Here is an 18,063-nt window from a genome sequence, read left to right as displayed (position 1 = left end):
TCAAATATTTGTTTTTTTTAACTGAATATTTTGGATATATTAGTTTATATATTTTATATGAAATTAACAGTGATGAGAATAAAAAGTAATAACTTTGTAGGAACATAATATTTAACATTAAAATTAATTAAAAATTAAAAATCCGTTTTCAAAACGAAACCCCGTCTACCCATCATAATATGGGTAATGTAATTTGGCAATTCTACGGTAACCTAACCTAAGTAAAAAGTTGCGATTATTTCATGATTTGGTCTAAAGTTCTAAACTCTAAAATGTATAGTACCTAAATAAACATTAAAATTTGTTGTCTAATTACCAAATGCTGTATTATCACAGATTAATTTTTTGAATGTGCTTTCGAATTACAAACACACCATAGTAGCATACCGAAATTTGGTTTTTTAATTCAACACTTATACAACTTGGGTGGTTCTAAAATTTCAAGTTACTTTTTTTTTCATCTCTCCCTCTGAAACATTGTAATATAATATAATGCATACACAAATGAACTACGTAAAATATTGGATCCGTCGGACGGTGCGTAAACCCGTTTTAACTAAAAATTTGAATTTTCAAAGTTCCAAAAGTTTTATTATTTTTGCACTTAATTTGCAGACCGTTCGCCAAATTTAAATTTCTTAAAAGAAAGCGATTTGAATGAAACTGAACTCACAAAAGCTTTTCTTCTACACCTCCGTTGTCTATTTTTAGAAACCAGTGTAAATTGAATATCCTGTCATTAACGTCATTTTTTCAATTTACACTTTGATCACTATAATAATATTAGCAATTTGGTAAAACGAAATCTCCTAAAACATTGTTTTATGTACACCATAGTCTTGTATTGATTTGCGTAGATCTTGGAATGCTGCATAGTATTATTGTACAACAAATCCAACAATCATCTATTTTGAACTTAGATAATATAGGTTTGCCGTGATTCGTACGCACTGAAAAAGCGCCTAAACGTTGAGCAGCAATCACCGTTGGGGTTAGAATTGAGGAGGAAAAACAATTTTCAATTGGTATTTAATATTATATTCTTATCGTCACGATATTGTTATACATTACGAACGCGAACGACCTCTGCAGATGACGAGAATACAGACTTATATTACATAATACATTTTTATAGCGTTATCACTTTCACTGCACAAAACGAACAACAACTATAGATTATCGTCTGTTGTGTACGGAGCTGAACGATGAAAATAATGACAACAACATAAATAACATTTATTAAACAATGATAATAGTAATAATAATAATAATAATTGTAAAAATCGTCGAGCACCGAGCAAACGGTTTTGGACGTCGATGGCGTTGTATTTGGCGTTCACCACATGGAGCACTTCTTGGAAGGGTTCATGGGACTTCCGACCGGACATTTCCAGACGTCCGCGAACTCGGCACTGTTTCTCAGCGACCCTATCACCCGGATGGCGCTGGGGCTGTGCTCGTCGTTTCTGAGTGGGTCAATTTGTTCGGAATTCTCGTCTTCCGGATTTTGGCACCACACCTGTATAGCAGTAGTACGACACTTGACATTAATAATACGTCATTTACAATATTATTATCGTTATCGATGACACGTTTCGCGTGATATTTCACGCGGACATACGTAATCGACTGTTCATAATATTATTATAGTTTCGTCCGACATTAATTGAGCATCGTAATCGTATTATTATATTTTGAGTGCTCTGAAGAGTTTTGACGATATAACATATTATTATCTGTTATGACTTATGATTGTTTTATACTATTATTGTTATCAGTTATTACGAAACGGGAGAAACGTTCAACCGCCACGCGGGTGTAGCTAAATTGCCTATCCAAAACGCCGCGTTGTCGTGATTTATTTATTTGAAATACACAGAATGCGTGTCATCTAGAATCTCGTATCTCAAAGGATAGGTGAAATAGGCCCACGCTTATAGGGTGGCATTTTCAAAACAGTAATAATATTATTATTTTAGGGACTGCAAAATATGATTTTGCTTAATGCACTGTTTTTACTAGAGTTGACCCTTTGTAAATTAAAAATTATTATCTTACGATTTTTTTTTTTGTGTTCAAACAGGAAAACCAAAAATAAGTGATAATCAGTAAACACGCCCTGGTGATCGAATGATAAGAATAAGAATACCCAGAAATTCTAAGAACACAAATTCGCAGATATCAAATATTATAATATTTTAGCTTCTGTCCATAAAATAAAGCGTTCCATCACAGTAACCGACGCTCCACCTGCGGATTCCTCAATGATATGACGAACACTAATCATCACTTCTAACTTTGGCGGACTATACAATACGGAGTGTTTTAGGACAATTTTAGAGGTTTAAGAAAACTGTAAATTTTGACGGCTGTGATACTATCTGTCTTCGTCCGATCGGCCGATTTACTGTAAAACTTTTTGGTCGTTGTATTTTTAGACCGACGGGAGAGGAGATCAAAAATAAATGACTAACAATAAGAGTGATTGCTTATGAAAGACTGAGTGGAAACCGTGTAGGAATTTAGGAATGCGATTGATCCGATCGGACAGATCGGTCGTCGCACAAATTCTTTTCTGGGTCACTCACGTTTGCGTAGGACAAAAAGAACAGCTGGTCGTTGGAGTACTCGGTGAGCCCCGATAGACGGGATTCCCCGCCGATGTTATGCGATTTGTACGCCTTCCACGACTGCTTCAGTCCCACGTTGTCGGCCATGTTTTCGGCCAAAGTGTGCGTGCCATTTAGCTGAAAAAAATCAGGACGACCGATATTGCAATAATGCGGTAAACTGATAACGGTAACAACTACCATTTTGTACAGACAGGACACGTAAGCGTCGGCATCCCCCTCCCCCAAAAAATTTATGTTGCTTAAATATTTCCCTATGTACGTACCGCATTGACGATGGATCACTAAAGCATAATAATATGAACTACGCGGCACTCAATTTTATTGTTTTATCGTAATGATATTCAAGGTAGGTATTACGTCAAATGCCCTCATAAAAACGATGGTAATATTATTGTTGTTCTTTGCGTTAAACACACGCCTTCATTGTCTTGACGTTTCGGTTCGGCAAATAGTATAAAATTATCGCAACAACTTTTAAAGCGTCTCTTTTGATAAACCCTCAGATCATATACTATGAGCCATAGCCCATCTCGCCCGTGTAAACAGTCCGAACCACAAATATTAACGACGAGTCTCTCACTGAGATGCGTTATCTGTGAGAGTGTACTAGTCGCATATTTATCGCTCATGATTCCCAGGTAGAATGCAATCGATACGTACGTTTTGTATTTGAAGTCACTTTCGAGGACCATAGAAATAATTTTTAAATTTTCTTAACTTTTCTGTGGATCTACAGCCCTAGAAGCACCCCCCCCCCTCCCCCAACCCGATGTCTACTGAAATATGATATAGTGCTCACTCTGGTGTTTGAGTTCAACATGAACTGATCGTACTGTTCGACGAAGCACTGCGCCCGGGTCAAGTACTCTCTCACCGTGTTTGGAGACCACTGCGACGTCTTATGGCCGTGGATATCGTAGTCTTTACCTAAACAACGACGACGTAATATGTTAATAATATAATATTATAACAGTATATTATTAATGCTGTGACGGAGCGCTGGGTCCGTGGATTTGAGTCTCGGAGAGCCGATGTGTTATTAGTTTATTACAATATAATATCGAAATCCCATTTAAAAAAAATATATTGCTATTTTTAAGTCATGTGATGCATTCATAATTGTAATATTCTATTTTTCTTTGGTATTTAAAATTTAGAAGAACAAAACACTTCAAATTGGTTGTTATCTCTTTGTTGACGGGATCCTTTAAATCGAGTCACAAGCACGGGGATAAAACTGAATAAATCAGAACAGTTAACGATACACCGGGGCGGTTAATTTTGTTTTAAATAATAAAACCACCCCCTAATGAAAACCCAGCTCCGAGCTGGCGCCGTTGATTTTCATTTTTCACCCCCTCTAATCCATCAATCCAGTTCCGCCTGTTAAAATAACCGGAACCATACGGAAGTATCGATAGTAAATGTGCTCATACCTTCGATGTCGAATCCGTGTGAGATTTCGTGTCCGAGGATCGAACCGATGGCGCCGTAGTTTACGACACTGCAGCGACGAGTGGTATAATAGTCATCCATAGTATAAGGCAAATCATACGGAAAAACGAAACACAATAATTTTGTATTAAAATATAATTTAGTTTTTGAGAGATCTAAAAAATTATAATATGTCATCGGACTGGTCTCGACTTACTCGACACCCTTGTTGAAAAACGGTATCTGTAGAATTCCGGATGGAATGTCTGCGTGGTGGCGAACATGGAAAAAAATTAACAATCACATAATATATTATTATTATATTTTTCACGTCCTGTGGGTAGTGGCGTCGGAGAAGGTTTTGGCACAGGGAGCAATCGACCCTTCAGAAGGGGTACAGGTATAATTTTGCCCCCCTCCCCATTATAATTGAAACGTGTACAATCGTGAGTATTCAAAATTGGACTCATTTTTACGTACGTGCGCAATAATATTATAATTATAACACAATACGTCATATCGTTTAATTTAGAACTAGAAATTATCTGTTAGGAGAGCTCTATCAAATTACTGGGGATTTCCCCAGTATTGGAAAGTGTTCTTAAGACGTACCTACCAAGTTGCTAATCATTGTAATAATATTATTATATTTATTTATTTAAATATTGTTACTTTTGGACACATAACTTCGGGCATAAAGTTAATATGTTTTCAGTTTTGTTTCAGTACCCATACAAGTGCATTTATTCTATACATAATTAAATGAATACATTTATTTGGTTCATATGGATTACCTAATTATATGATATACTAACTATATAGACATAAAAAAAAATTTGAACGTTGTCTGTTATCGATCACAGGCAAACAGATAATGTAACGGTGATTAGGTTTTTTATGTTTCGCCCACCCTCGTGAATAATAGTTCTTGCGACACTGTACTCATAGGTAGAACACTGTAAATATTATTTATATTAAGAGGACGCCAAATCCGCATGTGTTGTCTTACAGAGGAACAACATAGCAAAAACTGTTTTGCGCGGGACAACTTTTACCTTTCTGTGTTTGTAGTAGTGGCTCCAAAACTTCTGAACATATCGAGTAGAAAATTATCTATGCAACAGCGTGCCTTTATTTTAGATAACATAAATACAATAAAAGTTATTTGCTTCTAAACATTTTGTTTTTTGTTTTTTTTTTTTCATTTGCTTATAAAAAATGATTGGAAAGTGTAGTTAAAAAAAAAAGCACGCTGTTGCACATATAGAGTTCTTCTTTACGTGTTGTGAAAATTCGGTAATTCTACAACAAATATGGTGCGAGAAAATTTGTCCCGCGCTAAACAGTTTTTGCTATGTTGTACATTTGTAAGACGGAGACAGCACATGCGGGTGTGGCGTCCTCTTAAGAGTAAGTTGATAATAATATTCTCACTGATGGAATTGTCCATTCTATTGTAATACGCGTTTACTTCCAACGGGTCCGTCGTGACTCTGCAACAAATAGTCGATCGGTCGAAAAGTTTGAAACGCAATAATTATTTTTCAATTTATAAAATGATCGAAAATAATAATATACGATATAGTGTGTCGTGTCGTGTATACTTACGACTTCGCACCATCCATTTTTACCGGTTCTCCCACCTTTCCCAGTACGAAACCGATCTCGTAGGACCTAATGTTCAACATGGTCTGAAGGTAGTGGGGGTCTTCGACGATGATCTGATCGGAAAATATCGTAAAACATAATATAGTTAGTAAATATTGTATTCTGCTTCTAGTCTCAAAACGGACGGTAAAAAGTGGGTACTACGATAAGCGTACAAAAGTAAATTGACCAAGAGAAAAAACTGAAAAATTGTGGCCAATATGTTTCGAGGTATAAACTTATTCAATTTCGTGTTATAAATTGAGAAATGGGATCTGTTAAGAAATATTATTTTGACTGTATCAAGTTATTCGACACATTTTGATTATTTTGGTTATTTTCACACACAGTCGTCACGCGATAATGATCAACATTTTTTGCCGTAAAAATAGTGTTTTTTCCCCAAACGTTTTCAAGAATGCTTTAGACTGATATTATACTATACCACCACTTTGTTTCAGCCGAAGCAAATTCGTGCTTTAATTTTGAAAATTCGTTATTTTTTGACGAAAGTAACTCCGCAGGGTGACTCGTAGAATCATTGACTGCAGTACACGGTTATAGCGATAAACGTCAGGGTTTTAATACTTATTGTAAGAGGTACAATAACTGTGTTTAAAATATACATCGATGTATTCGAAGTCACTATAATAATACGGTCACAATTTAATATGCTCTTTCGCCACCTGTTCGCCATGTCAGCGATTCACGTAAGTCTGACTACGCCTGCTGCAGTTATGGTTGCAGTGGGTGCACTCGTTGCACCATAGCTAAGATTTTTAAGACAACGATTTCTATAAATATAGTTTAAACTGACGTGCAACGATAAGAGTATTGTCGTGGATGGTAGCGTGTGGTTGGGGGGACGGAGAAGTACTATCAAAATAAATCGATCATAACTCGGTCGTCTATACAATAATGTTGTCCCATAACAGTTGTTGTGAGTTATGGTTACAACAGGTGGAAAATATAAGTTAAACGATATTTCTTATACACTTATCTTTAGGGTTCGCGACTTATTGCACACAAATTCTAGGAAATATGCATGCACATATGTGCACCTACAATAATCGAAATATGCGACTGAATATGCAACAATGTTTTAATGGCAACTAAAAAGTTTAATTTATTCATTTTAATTTACACAATTTTTTTTAATTAGTTATTTTTTGACAACAATTACACTATAAACGACAAGTCGATAACCTAACCGATAGTATACTCGAGAATAATTAGGTATTTCCGTAATTTCCCTGTTCTGCCTCGTTCTATGATTCAGTATATTGACCGATGCATGAAAGTAAAAAAAATAATGTTAACCTTCAAAATAAATTTACTCAAAATAAAACGAAAACTGAGTAAATTTGCTATAATAATACTAATTAAATTGCCAATATTTCTCAAATATGCGTTTTGCCCTTAAAACGGCGAAAAATGAGGGAATATTGCAATTAAAATTTTTGTTCGTCATTCCGTCATCATGACTCATCATGACTTTAATTTATATTATGTTACTAAAGCTATTCTGCAGTCATTGTTAAACAAAATGCAAATGCAATCAGTCCCGAACCCTACTTATCATACATTCATACAACGGTACTTGTTTGTGAGCAAATTATTTTCTAATATATTTTTTAACTATTATTGTACATTATTCTCGTTTTTCGTAAAACGTATCCACGAAACATTTCGTCGAAAAATTTAATATTTTATACTGACACAGGCTGCGGAGTGATTGTACTTTAAAAAAAGGTTATACTTTTAACCTAGGTTTTTGTATATTTCTCGAGGATAGTACTTTCAAGTTAATTTTTCAGGACGTAAATTCATGCATATTGTTTCCTGAGGTGTTTTGCAACACTAACTGGCCTCCCTCATCACATTTATTTATCATAATATTATAATATATTATTTAAAGTATTCTTACGTAGTTGTAGTTTGCGTCCAGTTCGTCCGGCGTTTCAAATATTTTCGGATAACCGACTCCGATTCTCATGGCGTCCACCTTTAGGGTGGCCACCTGTTTTGTTTGCTCGTCCGTCCAATCGGATTCACTGATCATGTCACTGAACGCACCTTGCAGTTGATTGATCATCATCCGGATCTTATTGGACAAATAAACGCCATCAAGAACCGCCTCGATTCCATCGATCAATGCCTACGTATAATAATGCAAATATAGTCACCTTCTCCGTAGTGACTTTCAAGTCGTCTCGAACGTAGAACTCGTAGGCGATTGGGCCCTTGACGAAAGCTCTGGTAACTGCGGTACAAAATTCTGGTCTAAGGTAAACGATATGGGTGAGTGCGTTTTTGGCGGGTTGATTAAAATATATTTCGGAAAAAGTGTGAGCATTAAATACCGGGTAATTCTTATCGCCGACGGTACCACGATCTCGTTCAATGCCAATTTTAGGTTTGCCATATCCGTGGTAGTGTGCGGAATTAAAGTTTCCACGATTTTCCACCAAAGAAGTTGTTCTGAAATATTTTGTTACAAATGTAATCATCACTGACAGACATATTATTGCAATTATTATTGTTATTATTGTGAACCAAAACTCGGTATACAATTGCAGGGGCTTCAGTGGTCAGAAGTAGAACGATTGAACGCCAATGTTCAACTATGTATTTCCTTCTCACGTTTGTCGGATTTAACACATTTACTGGTCGAGCAAAGTGAAAATACTATTAATTTTTTATCGGGGTCCGTGAATTGTTTTTTTTATTTTTATTTTTTACGAAAAAAAAAAAATTTAAACCCTTTTCTATATTTTTTATATTGTCGAATGAGAACCTTTACCCCAATTAATGACATTTCAACGACGTCACATCAAATGGCGTATTTGGTACGTACATTTGTTTACGTTTCTAAGCTGACGTGATATTTATAATTGTTTGGTTTTTATATTTCAAGACATGCTGAAACTTTAAATAGCAAATTTTATCAAAAAAAGAAAAAAAAACATAGACAAGACTTACGAATTTCTTCTAGAGGAGTGTTTATTAATCTCCATTGTAGTTCCAAAAAATATTCCTTATTTCGGACCAACACTATATCGTCCATCCCCCATGTGTGATTGGATTCCAAGGTAAAATGATCGATGAACGATTGCCAGTCAAACTATATTGGATGGAAGAAATACAAGTGAGATTTAGTCACACGTTTAAAAAAATGCTTCTCGCGCTTTCGACGATTTCTGTGCAAAACCCAGTCAAAGGTTATTAATATTTAAATTATTATAAATCATATAGGGAACAATAATTAATTATAATATTTAAAAACGATTAACTAGAGAGCTCGACTTACTATGTCAGCCTCTTAGGATCATCTCTCTCTAAAATTAAAAAATTAAGTATTTGATTTTATTTTTTACTGTTTTGGTTTGGTAAAAATGAGGTTTGTATAGTTAATTTTGTATTCGATTTTTAAAGTCTTAAAATGTCCTCATAATACCGTGTTGGACCAAAAATTAAGTCCTTACAAAATTAAAGTCGTTGTTAACTTGAAAACGAAAAACTAAAATCACTGTGAAAGCAGTATTACGCTCCGCTCAAAATCTATAAAATGATTTAATGATGTGGTAGGTACCAGTTTCTCTTCATATGGGTCTGACGTGTTCGAATACATGTAATCTCTTAGATCTCTGATTGTGATTTCTTCTGGTTTTTTTTCCAAGTCTAAAGCTTTCTGTAAAAATCAGCGTATTAGATAATAATATTTAAGATTAACACAAATAACTGACTAACGTAATGAACTAAGTAGCAACTTTTGTTCCAATTGATATTTAACATTTTAATGTTTCAAGATTAATAATTATCTATTTATCTTTGTTTAAATATATTTATAAACAAATGATATATTACAGAACGCATGTCATTATATATGCCACTTTGTTACACATTGTGTAATCATCTAGTTAATTTATTAATGTACAATTTTTTTTTTATTTATTAATTTAGACATTTAATGTAATGAAGAATATTTTTTATTCAATTTAGATTTTTATATAAATTAGATTTTTTATTAGTATTATATTTTTTAATATTTTAGGCTTTTTATTCAATTAAGAATATTCTTTATTAATTTTAGATTTATTATTAATTTACGCTTTTTATAGTACAACAAATCTCAAGAATGTTTGAAAATATGGTCTTAAAGTATATTTAAAAATTAAGAAAATTAGGTTTTGAATAACTGCATTATTGAAGAAAAAAGAGGGTGAGCGTGCTTGGGAAATCACCCTGTATATTAAAACTGACCGGGAAAATATATTAATTTGAATTAGTTTGAATAGTTAGTGCTATTATAATACATAATATATCGAAAGTTCTATTAAAATAATAATAAATTAATAACTTTACTTTTAATGTCACTTCGAGAATGATGATTTTGACGCAAAAAGTGGTCAGCGAAGTGGCGTTGAAAAATTCGTCGGGGAACATACTCGATATGACCCTCACCATGTACTGGACTTTCGCCATCACCAATCGAGAGGTGGCGGCCTCTTGTTCGGAGGTGAAGTCTTGATAAGGTCTCTGGCTACCGTCTCGGTTGCGGTGGTAGTCGAACAGTGGTTCAGGCAATGCTGGTATAATGTTCGTCATGGGCCCAGTCTGCGGACAAGGATAAAAATATTCAGGGGAAACCAAAAATCGAGCGATAAAGCCGAAACTAAATAAACCGCATTGGCCATTCGACACGATTTGTCATATAGGTAACGTTATATAATGAAATGATTTTTTTCTCGCAGTTTTCAGACTTCAGACGTGACGACGCGTTTTGTTCCCACTATGTGGTAATATTATGGTGCTCTAACCCATCGTGTCCAAAATTCATAATAATATAAGTTATAACTATAAATTTATAAAAGAAAACAATAGTAAGTTTTCCTATGGTGTTTAAAAAAATATCCATTGTGATTTCTTCATTTAAGTTACTATTAATAGTTTGATGAAGTCTGTAATGAACTTTATTATTTTTTTAACTAAACCCATACAATATTTTTTTTCATCAATACTCATCACCAACATTGCTATTTGTCGTTGTAGATTAGGTTAATACTTCCCTAAAATATCATGCAGTACTTACGAGCATCTATCGTGTTGAAACTTAATGATTTTTTTTTTATAATGTAAGATACCCTGGTTTTTAACGACCTTACCAATTTTCCGACAATCTTTATGAACCCATTGATTTTGTATTTTATTTGTTACTGAACCACTAGTCACTAGGCGTCCATGCGGGAATTCTAGATTTCGGTGAAATCGACGAAAACGTAGAACTAATAATAAATTATACAAAAATAAACGGGGTATTACACTACTACCACATAACAGTCTAGTCCTTTTAGCGTTATCTTCTATATAGATATTAATTCTTAATAATAAGTGTAATATAATAATAATAATGTATAAAACAAATATAATATTACCAAAATAGTTTATAATAATTCATAGGAATATCTGTAGCTATAAGTTATAACCACCAACTGGCGACGATGGCAAAATAACAGGCATTGATAATATTCGTAATTTCATAATATAGGTATTTCAATTTTACATGAATTAAAAAAATTGAAAACACATTACATAATATTTAAAATTAAAATTAACTTAACTTGTTTAAATGTAAAATTAACTCAAGTTAATTAAAAGTTAATTTAAATGCTCCTAAAGTTATTAATTAAGTTAATAAACATAAAAAAAAATAACTTTTTAAGTTAAATTAACTTAACTTTAACTTATTAACGTGTTAATGCCCAGCCTTGGCGCTGACATCGCCTCTATTGTTTCTTAGATTTTTGTAGGTAATAATATGTCATACCGACGTTTTGGGAATCAAAAAAAAAAAATAATAATAACTCTCAACTCAGCTTGTTTTTTCCCATATTTTATTGACACGACTTACCTGTTGAAAAACATAAAAACATAGTGTGTTGTACTGTTATGCAGAATCACTGCTGTTTAATGTCGTGTGCACGATTTTTGGCTCGACACGACGTGAACACCATGTATATTGTTATTATTACTATTATAACGTTTTATAGCCTTATTAGCAGGTTAGTTAATTGTTTTAAGGCATAATTTCTACACTATTGTAATATACTTCCGTGTTTATATTTACACTGAGGATCGTTCGGTTATTTTTCGGGTTCAGTTCCAAGGATATCTGCAACATGAGATCGACTCCAAGGTACCTCTCCATCAGCGCCAGGCTCCTGGCCACGTTGAACACTGTCCCGTTGGGGTATGTGCTGGTCGTAAAATCCGGAAACATCCGCGGAAGTCCCATCTTCTCCAGGAACTTGAAGACCGGTTCGTATCCCAATTTGTTTAATGTGTCTGCGGGCGACAACCAAACACACGCATACATTATATTGTATCATATCAGATAAAATCGAAAGTGCAAATATCGGTCGTTATATTATGATATTAAAAGGTCTTGTAAAGTACTTGTGAGCAAAAGTATTCAAATACGCGGACAAAGTATTTTAAATACTTTTTCAAAGTATCTGGGTATATAAATCAAATCATATTCGTTTTGGTTACTATATTATTTTTTATTTTTATTTTAAATTCTTAAATTAAATTAAGAATTTTTTTATTTGTTTAACCGAACATTGTAACTCTTCGAAGAAAGAAAATAGATAAGTTGTGAAAATATGTTCTAAAAGATTAATTTAAAACATGAACTTTGGTTCTGTTGATTTATAAGGTGAAAAAAACATACTTTTCAAAATAAGCGTCTGTATCTGAATACTTTTACAACAGTGTTTACCATCGATCGGTATATATATTTTCTCTACTACTGCCGTCTGCGACCTGCACCGATAACGCAAAATATAGACAAATATGAATAGAAACAGATATATGTCTAAATGACAGTATTTATAATGTATAGACCAGTGGAGCAAAATATGAGCTGAGGCAACTAATCTTAAACCATACTTAAGGCATCATAAATTAAAGTATTATAGGAAGTCCGATCGCAGTACGATATGATGAGATGTTATTTTTTAATGTCTTAATTTTTATGTGTTTGTTTCTGGAAAGGATTTTCATTTTGTTATATTGTCCGTTTTAATTCTATTTCACTATTTACTTCAATATGATCTGAAACCGATTAGCTTGTGGTCGTTGAGGATTAGGAATATAACAGTGAAATAAATCTCTCAACATTTGAGTACCAAACTGGCAAATTGAAACAGGTCGATTCGTGGTATTTTGGTCATTGGACTGGAGGTAGGAGCATACGGCTAAAAAAGTGCATATCGTACGACATTACTCTCCCCCTTCCCCCCTCCCCCCTCACACACACACAGACCTAGAACGGATGGACATCGTGAAAGAGTCGGGGTGACACTGCATTAGTCCATCGAATTGCGATTCATTTTAATTCACATAATTTTACTCTTTTTGATTTTCCTGTTTTATATTATATTATGTAATCGGAAACTGTCGAGTTGCAGAAAAATGAAATATAAAATAACCAAACATTCCTTTATTCGTACGATCACGAAAGACCTGCACAGCGAGCGACGGATCGCGCGAAATTGTATTTCTCCGGTCCTGCAATACGTGAAATCGACCTAAAGCTGTTTTTACGGGTCGTGTTTGACAAGTTAAGAAAACGAGGAATTCTTAAGCTCTGTAAATACGATTTTCGTCATTAAAGAACATTAATTATATTTACACAAATATTTCATAAGATGTATCTAGCAATCAAAGACCATAGATTGTGTTAAGGCATTATTCGTCACTGTGTAATAATAATATCAATATATTATATTGTTATTTATCTATTAATATTACGATAATTGGTCGTTACTATAATATGATGCTTATATTTTTGTTGTAATATGATAATATAATATTTTTACATTTTATTACTGAGCGGAGTAAAAAATAAATTGCTAATAATAAAATATATGATATTTCTACTGCGGCAACGAAATCGTTATGTTTTACAGATTAAAATAAACGAGACGTCTGATATTATAACAACGCCTCTACCCCGTAAAGCGTGTCCAACCGTCACTCACCCACTCTCACTCTCGTGGCGTGGGTGCCCTCTCGGTTCGTATCGAAATGTTTATTATTATTATTATTATTATTATTATTATTATTTTTATTATGCTGGTTTTTAGGTGACTTCGAAAAATACTTTTCTCGAGTGTTTCATTTTTTATATTTTGTTTCACACCCCGTACATTCGTTATTATTAATTTTTTTCCTCTCTAGACAGTTTTTAGCGGACTTTGGGTGGATTGAGTACCTCCGCTACTGCACTTAGAACCCGTGCTTGGTACCAAGAGGACGTTAATAATTAAATAGCACTAGATATAAAGTCGAAGACCAAAAGAATACGATCCCAAAACGGCGGCGGCGGCGGTGCCGCCTTTTATACGCAATAATAATATAATATTTTACGCTTTTATGAGCAGTATTTAATTTTATTTTTTTTTTTTTTTTATCATAAATATTACTTGTCAAATAAATCGCTGCTACCCTCCGAACGTTTGGAGACGCCGCCGTAATACTCATCGCACATTTTACATTTATCAACCTGGAAGGGGGACGATTCCTGCTCTCACTGCGCTGGGGTTCAGACAATGAAATATTATATTTCCCTTACCTGTATCCAGACAAGTCCTATAAAGACGTCTAGCTTGTTTTATCGACTTCAGATCGTTTTCACGGTCCGGTTCTTCTAAGATCTCTGAAACAAAAAAAAAAGGTTATTTGAAGCATTGTGTAATATTATTGTCTGCTCAACACAGGCACGACGATTATAACGACGGAACAAAAACGGTAGAAAATATAATGATTAACATATTATAACGATTAACGACGATTGGGTTGGAAGGCGTATGAAAGGTAGTTAGTTGTTTTTGAATATGTATTTATTTGAGATTTACGGGCTGAGACCAATAGGAACACAATAAATTGGTACCTATATAGAATAATTAGATTAAAATACATTAGTAATAATAATAATAGTTAACGAATGCGTTATCAACTTGGTTATATATTATAATATAAAAATGTGAAAACAGTTATAACAAAAATTAGCCACAGAGACATCATATACATTATATCATACGAAATCGTATCATATATGACGCATAATAATATTGTTTATGCTACATACATATCGTTTTTTTACGACTTAGTATAATTATTGTAATTCGTGTAAACGATTCAAATCGAAATAATTCGTTTGACGACATCATATTATAATTGTATTTAAATAAACTTAGTACGATATATTTTCGTTTTCAATTTATATCAGACCAATGGCATCACTAGCATTATTATCACGTGTTCGTTTGCACTTTAGATTAACAGGATGCTACCCACACGCTTGTTGTCTCCGTCTTACCAACTTACGACATGGTAAATTTTCGTTGACTAGTTTGAATAGTGTGCCGTTAGTTTTGATATTAGAGCGAGTTTCAGTAGTATCAAACATTTAGGTAAGAACATTGTCTATGCTTAAGCGTTTTCGATATTTTCATTTTCAAGCAAGATACGAGTATGTGAAATAACACAAATCAAAAATGCTCGTATCTCGCGTGAAAATTAATAAAATATCCAAAAATCTACCGACGCTCAAGCATAGATAATATGTTCTTATCCAATACTTTGATAATAAGTCAATCCACTCTAATATCAAAACTAACAGCACACTATTGAAACAGTAAACGAAAATGTTCTGTGCCGTACGTGTGTAAGACGGAGACAATAAATGCATGGGTAGCGTCCTCTTAACAACTACTATGACTCGACCGAGCCCATTCATTACAGTTGAATCACGATTTACGAAAAAGAAATTTATAAAAAAAAACTGTTATCGGGACATCGACAGGTATCGGATTATGGACAACGAGATTCTTTGAAGTTTTTGAAAATAATTTTTTAAAAAACTAGGAAAAATCACAACTAACCACTTACAATTACTCCCGAATCTAAAAAATAATACCATTCACTGGATCTAAAAAAACAGGAAACTGATCTTTCACAAAACATAATAGTATGTAAAATTCAGTTTTGTGGAATATTATAATATCGTAGTGAAAGGAAAAATATTTTTCGGCACGACCACAGCTCGGTGCCCGCGAGGCTTATCTACGATTTCGATTCCTACCCCTAAATTTGCCGACACGGTTATTATTACATTTTATTATACGCCCACTTAATATTGTAATGTATCGTCGTCGCAACAACAATAATAATAATAATAATAATAATAATAACAATATGGATCGTGCCGCGTACGTAATGTTATTATTTTCTGTGTTTTTATTATAATTATTATTATAATACTCACTCGTCACCGCTGCAGAAATGACTCTCGATCTCTCGGCAAACCAATTGTTGGGTTTGCCGTATTCAAGCTGATGGCTGTACTGCCATTTTCCGCACGCGAATTCGTAAAAGTTGTCGCAAGGTTCAACGTTCGCGTTAATCGACCTCGATATGGACTCGGCTGCGAATTTTCATCGTGCACGACAACGACCGTATTAATTGCAAAAAAAAAAACAAAAAAAAAACCATAAAATATTATCGAAGGTATATTTAAAACACGAACGACTCGAATTATTATCGTACAAAACGAATGAATGGTGGGAGGGGGAGGGCATAACTTCGGGGCTCGAGCACCTATAGTAATTGCAGTTATCGTTTCGGGACACGTTGTTTCCGGACTGATATATCACATGGCACAAAACCCATAACTCGCGGACCTAACTACTTTTTCTCAGCCCAAACAAAATGTCGGGACTTAACACCAGTTGAGCTGTTCGTAACACTGTTTTCAGCGATACGATAATATTGTATAGGTACTTTAGTTAATATGTAGATAATGCAAACCTGATATTAGGCACTCGTCGCTCTTGCATATCTTATTCTTGACACCCATGCCTAAAACAATGACGAAACCATTTAATTGCCACATGTGCCTACGGCTATTGTCAACTGCACTATACTATAATAATTAGGGCTGTGAATTGGGTGAACTTAAACGCATCTTAAAATCTCACGAATAGTGCATTCATAAGTATACTAATATGAATAATAGTTCTAAAAAGTATATAAAAATCTGTCAAGTGTAATCTGTTTTAAATCAAATATATTATCAATCAAGTGTGCTGTGCACACAGAGGTCGTAAAATATTCATGAGAAAGTTAAACGATTAAAAAAATGTTCGAAACGAAAAGAAAGAATCCATGGGAAAATGACGGAAAAGGCCAAAACAAGACCTTTGAATTAAAAATTGCAAAATACTTAAAATTTATTAAAATTATATTCGCCGGTAACTAATTGACATTTTGGAATCTATACGTCTTACGGTAAGATAAAAACAATAGCTTTTTTTTTTTCTACGAATTCATTGCTCTAATTATTATTACTGTCATCACGCGACGGGCTATGATAAGTATATTATTATTAAAATATTATGTGCACCGATCGATGAGTTCCGATCGGGGCGTTTCCGGTTTTGGACTTGCCTCCGAAAATTGTCACGACCGTCAGCATCAAACCGGCACCGCACAGCACGACGACGACGATAATTATCCATTTTTCCAGAAGGCTTCTGCCGCCCAACACGTCTTGGAGTTTCCTGTCGAACAGATGCATCTGGTTAAGGTCTTATCGAGGAGGGTGGGAAAAAATAGTCTCGTCCGCCAAAACTAAACGTCCGCGATTGACGGCCGAAAAAAAAAATTGAGAAAATATTACGATACTAATAAGGTGCGAGGCGATTATATTTACAACTGAATGCGAGAGCGGTATCGGAGAAAAGAAACGATTGATTTTTTTCCACACGACCTAATCATTATAGTGTCGATCAATTATGATATTACAATATTATATTCGGTATGAAAATTAACTCATTTCGTGTTTGACATTATGACTACGATAATCTCCTGCGCGTCATTATAATATCAATTAACTGAATTATTTCTCTATCGACAAAAAACCGATAATAATAACTCGTGTGTTATACGTATTATGTAGTAAATAACAACCGACCGAGCATGCTCACCCCCCCCCCCCTCTGCACTTTTGTCCTTAAACAATGCAGCCAAACAGATTTTGATCGCAATTTTCGCAGTACCTGTTTAGTAATAATAAAATTAGATTTTATATTCCATTTAAACGGGTCTCCTGCAGCAGGGGTCTGAACAAACATCGATTTTTCAAATAACAACCATAATTTTTTTTCTTGTAGATTGTTGCCGTTGACATTTTCCACAATTTTTAAGAGTGCAAATCGAAATAGTTTCCGGATTCATTAAACTCAATACATACTTACGATGCCCGGAGGACAGTAATATTGTC

The 18,063-nt window shown here is 34.0% G+C and overlaps 1 protein-coding gene across 1 annotated transcript; it reads right to left on the bottom strand.

The window, feature by feature from the left end:
* Window positions 1–1,091: 1,091 nt before the first annotated feature.
* On the bottom strand, window positions 1,092–17,358 carry LOC111040911 (neprilysin-2-like). Its single transcript, XM_022324979.1, has 18 exons — window positions 17,229–17,358; window positions 16,590–16,640; window positions 16,048–16,206; window positions 14,353–14,436; window positions 11,842–12,059; window positions 10,080–10,331; window positions 9,307–9,405; window positions 8,697–8,838; window positions 8,078–8,195; window positions 7,901–7,997; window positions 7,642–7,818; window positions 5,676–5,788; window positions 5,502–5,560; window positions 4,285–4,333; window positions 4,070–4,137; window positions 3,433–3,560; window positions 2,589–2,747; window positions 1,092–1,519 (listed from the first exon to the last, which is right to left on the bottom strand). Exons 1-18 carry the CDS (start codon window positions 17,356–17,358, stop codon window positions 1,337–1,339), a joined length of 2,286 nt encoding a protein of 761 aa, XP_022180671.1. The 3' UTR covers window positions 1,092–1,336.
* Window positions 17,359–18,063: the final 705 nt, after the last annotated feature.

The sequence above is a fragment of the Myzus persicae genome, unplaced genomic scaffold (assembly GCF_001856785.1).
Source record: "Myzus persicae strain clone G006 unplaced genomic scaffold, MPER_G0061.0, whole genome shotgun sequence".
Lineage (NCBI taxonomy): Eukaryota > Metazoa > Arthropoda > Insecta > Hemiptera > Aphididae > Myzus > Myzus persicae.
Note: the sequence above shows the minus strand (reverse complement) of the source record. Positions and strands in the feature narration are given on the sequence as shown.